The sequence below is a fragment of the Dipodomys merriami genome, unplaced genomic scaffold, assembly GCF_024711535.1.
Source record: "Dipodomys merriami isolate MVZ:Mamm:240054 unplaced genomic scaffold, mDipMer1.0.p SCAF_19, whole genome shotgun sequence".
NCBI classification, from domain to species: Eukaryota; Metazoa; Chordata; class Mammalia; order Rodentia; family Heteromyidae; genus Dipodomys; species Dipodomys merriami.
In genome coordinates, this window is record NW_027203270.1 from 25,599,834 (window position 1) to 25,612,494 (window position 12,661).

General features: G+C 44.7%; 1 protein-coding gene across 1 annotated transcript; it reads left to right on the forward strand.

The window, feature by feature from the left end:
• Positions 1 to 781: 781 nt before the first annotated feature.
• LOC138830534 (alanyl-tRNA editing protein Aarsd1-like) lies at positions 782 to 11,498 on the forward strand. Its single transcript, XM_070026910.1, has 6 exons — positions 782 to 792; positions 5,318 to 5,384; positions 5,567 to 5,658; positions 6,349 to 6,403; positions 7,967 to 8,088; positions 11,390 to 11,498. Exons 1-6 carry the CDS (start codon positions 782 to 784, stop codon positions 11,496 to 11,498), a joined length of 456 nt encoding a protein of 151 aa, XP_069883011.1.
• Positions 11,499 to 12,661: the final 1,163 nt, after the last annotated feature.

Genomic DNA, 12,661 nt, shown 5'->3' on the forward strand with positions numbered 1-12,661 from the left:
TCACACTGTCTCTACACTTGAACACAGACCATCTGTTGCCTTCTGCAGAGCTGGGGAGAAGAGCCCAGTGTCCCACACCAAAGTTCCTCCCCAGGGCAAAACCTCTCCAGCTGATCTCACTTGTGGGTGACAGCTTTCAGGAGGGGCCAGAAGACAGGCTGAGGCAGAGGCTTCTGGTGTACATGTTTCTTCCTTTTTCCTCCAGCCTCAGCACGAATGTGCTTGGCGTGCAGGCCATGGATAAACACAGCCTCCAGGGCACTGCACATGATGTTGGCATCGCTGTCTTCACTTGTGACCACTGTATCCAGTGACACATACTGCTTCTGAAGTGCTTTCACGGATCCTACCAGCTTCTTCTTGATGACCTAGGCAGTGCCACAAAAAAGACATCTTTAGAAGAAAATCCTACAGTTCCTAGACTATAACCCTTGGCCTGTTGCTCAATTCCTGTGCAACCACATTGCACACTCACCAGTGTACAGATTCCTTCTGAAAAAGTAGTGCATGTTAATTATACTAAATAAAGATAGAGAAGAACTTGTTTTGCAGATTTTTGTTATACATTCTTTTCATTTTCAAACCAAAGTTCAGTAGATTTATAGTCCTATAATCTAGTGTTTACATACTGGCTCTAGTACAGGTACAGTTATCTGGAAACTGGGTAAGACAAGGGTGAGGCTTCTTAGCTGATTAACATGACCAAGGTTCTGTAGAGGTAAGCAAAGGTATAAAAAGTACTGCACTAGAACACCAAAAATACCCAGAAATGGCTGGAAGTATGGCTCAGTGGTAAGAGAGTATGCTTAGCATTATGTTAAAAATACAGAAGTGCTGTTATATTAGGAAAAAATCCAAGCCAGGCACCAGTGGCTCAAACTTGTAATCCTAGCTACTCAGGCTGAGATCTAAGGATCATAGTTTGAAGCCAGCCTGGGCAGAAAAATCTGGGGGAGTCTTATGTCCAAGTAATCAGCAAGAAGCCTGAAGTGGCTTAAGCGGGAGAGTGCCAGCTTTGAGCAAAAGAAGAATACAAGGCACTGAATACAAACCCCAGTAGCAGAGTGCCCGTGCATATGCATACTCCAAGGCCTCAGAGTCAAAGGGTTAGATTCCGTCTCAGATCTGTCAGTAACCAGTTGGAGCACCTCAGACATTTCACTTACCCTCTCTGAGCCTCAACTTCTTCATCTGTTAAGAAGAAATAATACTTCTAGATCATGGCACTAAGGTCATTGCTACTTGAGGGAAAACGAGTTGTTAATTCATCATCCCGTCCCTGTGCCTGGAAACTGTAAATACATGTAATGAATATATTACAGGAATGGGAAGGTGGCTCAGTGGTAGAGTGCTTGCCTTGCATGCATGAGGCCCTGGGTTTTATTCCTCAGCACCACATAAGCAAAAAGAAAAAAAGCTGGACGTGGCACTGTGGCTCAAGTGGTAGAGTGCTAGCCTTGAGCTGAAGAGCTGAGGAACACCGCTCAGGTCCAGAGTTCAGGCCCCATGACCAGACCCCCCCCCCCAAAAAAAAGAATGTATTACAAAATGTAAAGTATTTTGGATTTGTAAATATTACTCAATCATAGCTATAAGTATGTTAAAACTACAGAAAGGGTTGCAGAAAATTTGGTTTGACATGAATGATGGGCTTATAGGTAAATATTTTACTCCTTTTTTTTTACTCTAGCCCAAATACTAAATGTAAAATTCTCTGGAAAGCTAAAATTAAAAAAAAATAATTAAAAATAACAAGCCATAGTTCATAGATCATAAAATTCACCCATTTAAATGATGGGGTTTAATAATTTTTAACTTACTTAGAGAAGTGTGCAACCTTCACCACTGTCTTAACTTTAGGCCATGTTCTTCACTCTCAAAAGGAATATTCTGAGCTGGGCACTGGTGGTTAATGCATGTAATCCTAGCTACTCAGGAAGCTAAGATTTGAGGACTGTGGTTTGAAGCCAGCTTGGGCAGGAAAATCTGTGAGACTCTTATCTCCAACAACTTACCAAAAACAAGCTGGAAGTGGCACTGTGGCTCAAGTGGTAGAATGTTAACCTTGAGCAAAGGAAGCTCAAGGACAGTGCCTAGGCCCTGAGCTCAAGCCTATGACTAAGAACAGAAGATTTTTTTATTTTAAAAAAGGACTATTATATATTAGTGGTTGCTAGTGCTGTAGAAGAGGGGAATTGGGAGTGACTGCAGTCATTAATCTACTTTCAGTCTCTATAGATCTGCCTGTTCTGCACAATTCCTATGAATACATTCACATAGTGTGTGATCTTTTGTGTCCTGCTTCTTTCATTTAGCATAAGTGTCTTAAGGTTTATCTAGGCTTTAGAATATATCAAGATTTCATTCTGCTCCCTTTCTTTTGTGCTAGTACTGGAGCTAGAACTCAGGATCTCTTGATTTTGCTTAGCTCCACTCAAGGTTGGCACTCTACTTCTTGAACCAAATCTCTACTTCTGCTTTTTTGCAGGTTGAGATTGGAATCTCAAGGACTTTTCTACATCAGATGGCTTCAAAGTGCAATCCTCCAGGTCTCAACCTCCTGAGTAGTGAGGATTACAAATGTGAGCCACTGCCTGCTGGCAATTTTCCCACATTTTTGTCAAGCTTGTTTTTGTCTGTCTTACGTCACTAGCCATCCTAGTGGATATAAAGTAGTACCTCATTCTAGTTTTGATTTGCATTTCTCTGAACCAAATGATAATAAGTCATTTATCTTCTTTGTAGAACTATCTGTTCAAATCATCTGTCCATTTAAAATTGGAGTTATCTTTTTTTTCCCCAGTTGTGGGGCTTGAACTCAGGCCTGGGCACGTCCCTGAGCTTCTTTACTCAAGGTTCGCACCCTACCACTTGGAGCCATAGCACCACTTCTGATTTTCTGGTGGTTAACTGGAGATAAGAGTCTCAAGGGCCAGCACCAGTGGCTCATGCTTGTAATCAAAGCTACTCTGGAGGTTGAGATTGGAGGATCTGAACTGGAAGCCAGTCAGCCTTTGAGTGTCTTTTTATAGCTGAGTTATAAGAGTTTTATAGACCTGATAAGATTATCTTCTCTTTTTGTATAGTCTGTCTTTTCACTTTCTTAACATGTCCTTTGAAGCACAAAATGTTTTAACCTTAAAAGTCCAGTTTTAAATGGTTTTTAAATGGAAGATATTATTAGATTATATTAAAAGTACAGGGCTGGGAATGTGGCTTAGTGGTAGAGTGCTTACCTAGCATGCATGAAACACTGAGTTCAATTCCTCAGTACCACATAAACAGAGAAAGCCAGAAGTGGCACTGAGGCTTAAGTGGTAGAGTGCTAGCCTTGACCAAAACAAGCTCAGGGACAATGTCCAGGACCTGAATTCAAGCCCCAGGACTGGCAAAAAAAATAAAGGATAAAAGGTACAAACTATTTCCAACTGAGTGAGGATAAATAGGCACACACCCTCAAGAAACCCATACCCTCAGGAGATCAGTCCAAGTTAGACTTTGCTAGAAGGCTAAGCTGGTCTAAGGTTAGGGCCAGGCTCCAGATCAGGAGGAAAGGGGAAAGGAGTTTGCTTGAAAGCCAGAAGGGAGACAGATGGTGCTGTCCTCTAGTAGTCATCAGGGGAAATACATAGTAAGCAGATCAGCAGATCAGCAGGTGGAATGCACTCTCGCACTTGAACCACAGCACCTCTTCTGCTTTTTTCTGTTTACATGGCACTGAGGAATTGAACCCAGGGCTTTGTGCATGCTAGGCAAGCACTCTACCACTAAACTACATTCCCATCCAAGAATGTATACTTCTTAAGGCTATAGTTCTTCTAGCATCGTTTTCTTTTCTTTTTTTTTATTTTATTTTATTTGTGAACATACTGTACAGACGGGTTACAATTACATGGGCAAGATAATGCATACATTTCTTACCAAGCATTGCAGCGTCCTCCTTTGTTTACCCTTCACCTCCCTTCCCAGCCTCCCCCCTCCCCCCCAATCCTTCCCCCCCCCCCCGCTCCCCCCCAACCGACATTGTAAAGCTCCTTTTTGACATGACAATTTGTACTTCTCATTGTTGCAACAGGTCCACCTGAATCCTTAAATGACTTGTTTTTCCCCATCTCCTCCATAAGTTATACTGACATCAAATATATTGAAAGCGGGGGTTATACTGTGGAGGAGGGACATACAAAGCAACAAAGAAATAAACTTATAAATGCATTAGAAACACATGCATGAAAGAAAAAAAAAACATTAAAATACCTATCTAAGGATTCATTTTCCTAACATCACATATCGTTTTCTAAGTGAAGAAGAAAGAAAAAAATCTTGGCTTCTACCACAAAAGTCATGTCAGTAACAGTGTTACTAAGCCTTCAGTCTGCACTCTCTCCAAGGGAACTGTGTCAATCAAGAGAGCAGAGTTCTCCAAGAAGGGGAAAGGGTATCTGAGGGGCTCTGGTGAACTGGTCACTAATAGCTCTTTGAAAAATGGTAAGTTTTCAAAGATAAAAGCTACCACTGTACCCTACTAGAGAAACAAAAGACCAATGCTTGAGCCAGGCACCCATGGCTCACACCTGTAATCCTAGCTACTCAGGAGGCCAAGATCTGAGGATCACAGTTCAAAGCCAGCCTGGGCAGGAAAGTCCGTGAGACTCTACATCCAATAAACCACTAGAAAACTGGAAGTGGTGCTGTGGCTCAAGAGGTAGAGTGCTCGCCTTGAGCTGAATAGCTGAGGGACAGCGCCCAAGCCCAGAGTTCAAGCCCCCTGACCGACAAAAAAAAAAAAAAAAAAGACCAGGGCTGGGAATAGCTATTTTAGACCAAATCAGTCCCTTGAACAATCTGACATAACTACAGACTGAGGCAGAAGGCTGTATAGAAATCCCTGGTCTTGTGGGTGCTGGTGGCTCATGCCTGTAATCCTAGCTACTCAGGAGTCTGAGATCTAAGTTTCATGGTTCAAAGCCAGCCTGGGCAGGAAAGTCCATGAGATTCATCTCCAATTAATCAGCAGAAAACCAGAAGTGGTGCTGTGGCTCAAGTGGTAGAGTGCTAGCCTTAAGCTAAATAGCTGAGGGACAGCGCCCAGGCCCAGAAAAAAAACAAAAACAAAAACAAAAACAAAAAAACACCTTTGTCATATACCAACCCTGTAATCACTTTCCACTAACTGTATGGTTTTTAGATGAAATGTCCCCCTAGAAGGGCCATGTATTCAAGGCTTGCTCCCCAGCTAGTGGTGCTAATGATGGACGATTGAATCATGTGGGCACTGGAAGCATTGGGCAATGGGTCTCCATTGACTTTTGTCTTACAGGTGTGGAGCAGAGGATCATGTGGATGCAGTGAAAAAGCTCCAGAACTCCACCAAGCTCCTGCAAAAGGTGGTTCATTCTGAAGATAGGGGAGAGAGCCTGGGACCTACAGTAGGTTCTCCAGACTCTACCCTCACTTTAGGTCAGAAGTATGGCTTTATTTGAAGAGATTAGAGGAAAATAAAGTGGTGAGAAGTGGGGCTCTCTCTTATCCTTTACACCGTTTTACTCAGATTTCACTTCCATTTTAGAATAATCTGAATCTGCTCAGAGACCTGGCTGTGCACATTGCCCACAGCCTCCAGAGTAGCCTGGATTGTGGACGTGTGGTCACACTTCACAGGTGAGAAGCCAGCTACTGTAGAGCTGGGCAGGGAAACTGCGTGGGGCTTGGATTTTAGCCTCTCCACTCTCTGAAGAGCATTGTAGGAGGTGGATTGCTAGAACATACTGTGTTCTAGGGTGCAGAGACCCTAAGAAATGTGTTACCCACCAAATTCCCTGGCTTTGATAGTACCCTCTCCACAAGATGTAACAAGTAATCTTGTGACTTTCATTAGCATCTTCCCTTACCTCTTTTTTTTTGTTGGTTGTGGGACCTGAACTCTGGGCCTGGGTGCTGTCCAGTGCTCTACCACTTGAGCCACAGTGCCACTTCTGGCTTTTTCTGTTTCTGTGGTGCTCAGGAAGTGAACCCAGGGCCTCAGGCATGCAAGGTAAGCACTCTACCACTAAGCCACTTTCCCAGCCCCTCCCTTGTCCCTTTCACCGTCCAATACACATTCTCTTCTCCTGATGAGTCCCACTGAAGGGAGATGGAAATCCCTTGTTTATAAACTGCTGAGGTAGAGAAGGGTGTCTTGCTACTCTTCCATCATCAGCATCTCTTTGCTAAGGGGTGTGGGACTTAGCCCAAGTAGAAAGTAGTGAGGCCTGCCACTCATCTTCCTGTCTCCCAATGAGGAGCCAGGCCTCCTGCCCTGTCACAGCTACCACTCCACTCTGGATCTCAGATCTGTGTCCTTGGTTGTAGGAAGGAGGGCGATTCTGAGTTCATGAATATCATTGCCAATGAGATTGGGTCAAAGGTAAGAGGAACATGAGATTCTCCATGCTCCAGGGAGAGACCTGGGGAGCAGAGCTCTCAGTGAGGGGCACTGGCTTAGCTGAAGCCACTGCACATTAGTACATGCAGAACAGGGAGCACAAACTCATTCAGTACTGTTTTCCTAGCACCAGCAAGGAGCTGAGTGCTGAGGTATTGAATTTGATCTTTCAGAGGCTGTGTCATTTGTCAGCTTCCCAGGTTGTTTTATTAGAGCTGAAGCTCCTCAAAGCCACTTAGATTTGTATGTGATTAGCACCTAGTATTAGAAATTCAGGGATGGGGCCAGGTATGGTGGAACATACTTGTAATCCCAGGAGGATCAGCAAAGTAAGAGGAACGAGAATTCAAGACCAAGCTGGTTTCCAGCAGCTCAATACCTGTAACCCTAGCTACTCAGAAGGCTGTGATCTGAAGACCAAGGTTCAAAGCCAACCTGGGCAGACAAATCTAAGAGACTCCAGCAAAAAGCCAGAAGAGGAGGTATAGTTAAGGTGGTAGAGCATCAGCCTTGAATGGAAAACAATAGGACAAGAGAAGAAGCCCCAGAACCAGCACATTTAGCAAGATCCTATCCTAGCTTTTCAAGAGATGGAGGATTGTGGTTCAAGGCCAGCATGGGCAAAAAGTTTTCAAGCCCCCATCTCAGCTACTAAAAAGTTGATTGAGCTAATTGCCAGGTTTGCAGATGGTTAAGACTGAGATCACAGTTCCAGTCTAAAAAAAATACTCACAAGACCCCATCATAATAGCAAAAGTTAGATGTGGTGTTGCTCACCTGTCATCCCAGCTATGGAAGGAAACCTAAATAGGAAGATCACAGCATAGACCAGCACCCCAGGAGGCGAGGAAGAAGAATCAAGACCCTGCCTCAAAAATAAAGCAAAAAGGGCTGGAGGTGTGGTCAAGTCTAGTGGTAGACTTCAAGTTTTGAAGTCTCTGACTTCAAAAGCCAGTAACAAACAACAACATCAGGAAAAGAAAAAGGAAGCAAGAAAGGCAGGGATTGGAAAGGCCCATTGAAGGATCCTGTCTATCTGCTGCTGCCTCTGGCTTCACTTGTCTTCAGTCTTGATAGTCGGTAAGCTGAGAGGTTTCTGTGTCTCTCTTGCATTATTCCAAACCCACTTAGGTTTGGCACTGTATGATTTTCTTTTCATAATTCTGTGTAGACAGTGATTGTAGCTCATGTTGTAGTATGGGAGTCATGTGTATGTCAATGTGGGTAATTTGGAGCACACATTATCTGAATAGCTGAGCTTAGGGAAGTCTGATAGATGGGAGCCAGGCAGCAGGCAGGGGGAAGCATGGTGGTATAGGTAATGGCAGTGTGGGGTGCGTGATCAGGTTTGAAAGGATGGCAGGAGTCAGGCCATGACAGTTATTTTATACTTGGCCATGGTCAGATCAAAGTGGAGGGGCGGGGCCATAGCCATCAGCAATACCACTCATGGTTTAGGGGAGACAACTGTTCATGAGACTGAAATAAAAGTACAGCTTTAGGGGAGTTGACCCCATGAGGTTCTCACATTGTCCTCTCTCCTAGGAGACCCTCCTGTTCTTAACTGTGGGAGATTTGGGAAAGCTGCTCGACTCTTTTTACTGGCAGGGCTGGCTGAGGCCGTGGAAACCCTGGGGCCAAGGTGAAGCTCATAGACTTCTCTACAGGTGGGAAAGCCAGGTAGCTACTGATTAATGTAGCCTGATTAAAGGCTCAAAGGAGGGCTGGGATGTAGCTCAATGGCAAAGCACTTGCCTAGCAAGTGCAATGCTCTGGGTTCAATCTCCAGCACCAAAAACAGAAAAGACACCAAAAAAATACAGTTAAAATTTGAAAGAAGCTGGGCACTGATGGCTAATGCCTATAATCCTAGCTACTCAGGAGGCTGAGATCAGAAGATGGTGGTTCAAAGCCAACCCAGGCAGGAAAGCCCATGAGACTCTTATCTCCAATTAACCACCAGAAAACCAGAAGTGGCACTGTGGCTCAAATGGTAGAGTGATCACTCTGGGCTGAAAAGCTCAGGGACAGAGTGCAGGCCTAGAGTTCAAGCCCCATGACGAACAACAAGAACAAAAACTAGTTAAAAGGAGCCAGGTGTTGGTGGCTCATTCATGTAACTCCAGCTACTCAGTAGGCTGAGATCTTAGGATTGTGGTTCAAAGCCAGCCTGGGCAGAAAAGCCTGTGAGACTCTCCAATTTACCATTAGAAAACTCCAAGTAGAGTTATGGCTCAAAGTGGTAGAGCACCAGCCTTGAGCAGAATAGCTAAGGACAGCACCCAGGTCGTGAGTTCAAATCCTGTGACTAACACCGACAACAAAAAAGCTAAAAGCCAGGCAACAGTGACTCACATCTGTAATCCTGGCTACTCAGGAGGCTGAGATCTGAGGATTACAGTTTGAAGACAGCCCAAGCAGGAAAGTCCATGAGACTCTTACCTGCATTTTTTTTTTCCAGTTGTGGAACCTGAACTCTGGGCCTACGTGCTGTCATTCAGTGCTCTACCACTTGAGCCACAGTGCCACTTCTAGTTATTTCTGCTTATGTGGTACTGAGGAGTTGAACCCAGGGCCTCATGCATGCAAGGCAAGCACTCTACCACTGAGCCACATTCCTAGCCCCTCTGACCTCCATTTAACCACCAAAAACCTCAAAATGGAACTGTTTCTCAAATGGGTAAAGTGCTAGCCTTGAGCTCCTAAGCCTCTAGGAAAGGTATGTACATATGCACACACACACACACACACACACAGAGCTAAAAGCTGTCACACCTGTAGTCTTGATTCACACCAAAGGTGCAGGAAGTAAGCAGATATGTAGGTTCCTATCACCAGCACTCCCAGTTTGACATCTCATGGTTAAAGTATCAGAATGAGACTTGAACTCGGGGCTTTGGGCTGCAAATCTCATGTGCTTATTTATTTTTCTTTTAGAAATAAGTGATATGTGGCCAGGCACTAGTGACTCACGCTTGTAATCCTAGCTACTCAGGAGGCTGAGATCTGAGCATTGGGCAGGCCAGTCGGTGAAATTCTTATCTCCAATAAACCACTCAGAAAATCAAAAGTGGCACTGTGGCTCAAGTGGTAAAGCACTAGCCTTAAGCTGAAGAGCTCAGAGACAGCACCCAGGCCCAGAGTTCAAGCCCCATGACTGACAAAAACAAAGAGAGAGAGAAAGTGATACATGAACACAGATCCTGAATTATCACTAGGCAAATGAAGCAGGGCTTTTTTGTTGTTGGTGGTGGTGGTTTGTTTTTTGTTTTTAGCAGGTTGTTTTTTTTTTTTTTTTTTTTTGGTCCGGTTGTGGGGCCTGAACTCTGGGCCTGAGCACTGTCCCTCAGCTCTTCAGCTCAAGGCTAGTGCTCTACCACTTGAGCCACAGCGCCACTTCCGGCTTTTTTCTTTTTGCTTATGTGGTGCTGAGGAATCGAACCCAGTGCCTCAGGCATGCAAGGCAAGCGCTCTACCACTGAGCCAACTTCCCAGCCCCTTTAGCAGGTTTTTAAGGCAACAACAATGAAGAAGCACAAAGGTTTTTTGGGGGGAAAAATTGGATTTTGAGACTAAATGAAGAAAGACATTGGATATGTTTATTCATGGAAAAATTGGAACTTTGTTTTAGCCTTGTTATTACTGCTTCTGTTTTCTTTTTTAAAATTAGATCTGGAAGTACATGCCCCATATTCTTGCACTTACATTTGGCCCTGCAAAATATGTTCTCATTGGAAACATTATTTTATAGAAAAGAATCCTGACCAGCCACCACATGTGGTCTGTATACCAGTTTGACCAGTGTCCTGTTTGAAATTTTTAAAAGTAGTGGGTACAGCCAGGTACTTGTGGCTCACACCTATAATCCTAGCTATTCAGGATGCAGAGATCTGAGGATCACAGTTCAAAACCAGCCTGGGCAGGAAAGTCCAAAAGACTCTGAACTCCATTTAACCACCAGAAATCTGTGTCTAGCATTAAGCAATAGAGCTCAGGAACAGCACCCAGGCCCTAGTTAAAGCCCAACGACCAACAACAACAACAAAAATTAGTTGATACATTTTAACATTAGATTTTTGTACAGAGTTCTGGCTTTTCTAAAAGGGGACACAGGGGATGCGAAGAAGGAGAGAGGGAGACGGGGAGGCGCCTGAGTACTGGTAAGCCTGAGTCTACATTCCTCTGTGGTGGTGGCTGTGAGAGCTGAGTGGCTACCGTCCTCAGGTAGGACACAGCTCCAGCTTGTACTGTTCCTACTTTTCTTGCCCCTCAGCAGCCCCTAAGTGCAGGTATACATGCAAGACGCTAAGGGTTTATCATGATTTTTTTTTCTGGTCCTGGGGCTTGAACTCAGGGCCTGGTCGCTGTCCCTGAGCCTCCCTGTGCTCAAGTTGAGCGCTCTACCCCTTGAGCTATGGTGCCACTTCTAGTTTTTTTTCTGGTGATTTATTGGAGATAAGAGTCTCACGGACTTTCCTTGCCCACACTGGCTTTGAACCACAGTCCTCAGATCTCAGCTTCCTGAGTAGCTAGGATTACAGGCATGAGCCACCGGAGCCTGCAGCATTTACATTTTTTTAAAATACTTTTTTGGAGGGGTCAGTTGTGGGGCTTTGAACTCTGGGCCTGGGCACTGTCCCTGAGCTCTTCAGCTCAAGGCTAGTGCTCTACTACTTGAGCCTCAGTGCCACTTCTGGTTTTCTTGGTTAATTGGAAATAAGAGTTTCACAGACTTTCCTGGCTGGGCTGGCTTTAAACTGCAATCCTCAGATCTCAGCCTTCTGAATAGCTAGGATTACAGGTGTGAGCCACCGGTGTCAGGCAGGCTGTGGAAATACTTTTAAGGATTCCAGAACCCACCTGCCTGTCTCCTACTTCCTTCAGACTCCAGGAAAGGCTCAGGGCTACTGCTGGTTTTCATAGATTTTCCTTCACAAACATCTCCCTGACTGTGTCTCTGATCCCCAGGGTGGCCAAGGTCTTGGAAGGCAAAGGAGCCAGGAAGAAAGGCCGCTTCCAGGGCAAGGCCACCAAGATGAGCCGGCGGGCAGAGGCACAGGTTCTTCTCCAGGACTAGGTCAGCACACAGAGCGCCAAAGAGTGAGGATCAGCATGGCTGCCCTGTCCACAGAAACAGTTTCTCAGACAGTGAAATAGTTTGATTTAAAATGGTTTTACTACCGCCTACATTAATGGTGTAACTCTCACACAGCTTGTGATTAGTATCTCTTTGTGAATAAAGTTTTCCAATTTGACCCCTATTAGACATAATTTGCAGAGTAGGCATTATGTTGATTAAATGTGCCGATATAGACTGGGAATGTAGCTTAGTGGTAGAGTGCTTGCCTAGCATGCAAGAAAGCCCTCAATACCACATAAATAGAAAAAGCCGGAAGTGGTGCTTGTAGCTCAAGTGGTAGAGTGCTAGCCTTGAGCACAGAGAGGCTCAAGGACAGTGCCCAGGAGTTCAAGCTCCAGGACCAGCAAAAAAAAAAAAAAAAGGAAAAGTTTCATCTGGGCTTAAATATATCGGCACTTTTTTTTTTTTTTGTATTAGTATAGTGCTTGAACTAGGGCCTCAGACTCTCACTTGATTTTTTGGTCATGGCTGGTACTCTAACCTACCACTTGACCTATGCTTTGCAACCTTTCTTTTTGTGCCAGTCTTAGGGTTTGTATTCAGGTTCTCTGACCCTGAGCTTTTTTCCCTCAGGGCTAGCATTCTACCAATTGAGCCACAACTCCACTTCTCAGTTTTTGGTGGTAATTGGAAATAAATTTCTCAGACTTTGCTGCCCAGGCAGGCTTCAAACAGATCTTCAGATCTTAGCCTCCTGTGTAGCTAGGCATTATAGGTGTGAGTCATTGGCTTCTGACCTTTTTTTTTGCCTGTCCTGGGGCTTGAACTCATGGCCTGGGAACTATCCCTTAGCATTTTTACTCAAGGCTTTGCTACTTGAGCCACACCTCCACACCCAGCATTAGTTGGATAAGAGTCTCATACATTCATATCCCGGATAGCTTGGAACTGTGATCCTCAGAACTCAGCCTCTTGAGTAGCTAGGACTACAGGTGTGAGCACTAGTACCCAGTCTGAAATCTTTCTTTATGGAGAAAGTTTCCCATGGAGTGTACAATCATGCTAGAGGCCTTGCCTACAGCTTAACCTCATTGTTTTCCCTTCCCTTTCTTTTCTTTCCCTTCCCACTCTTATCTCCTTTCTCCTTCCCCTTCCCCTTT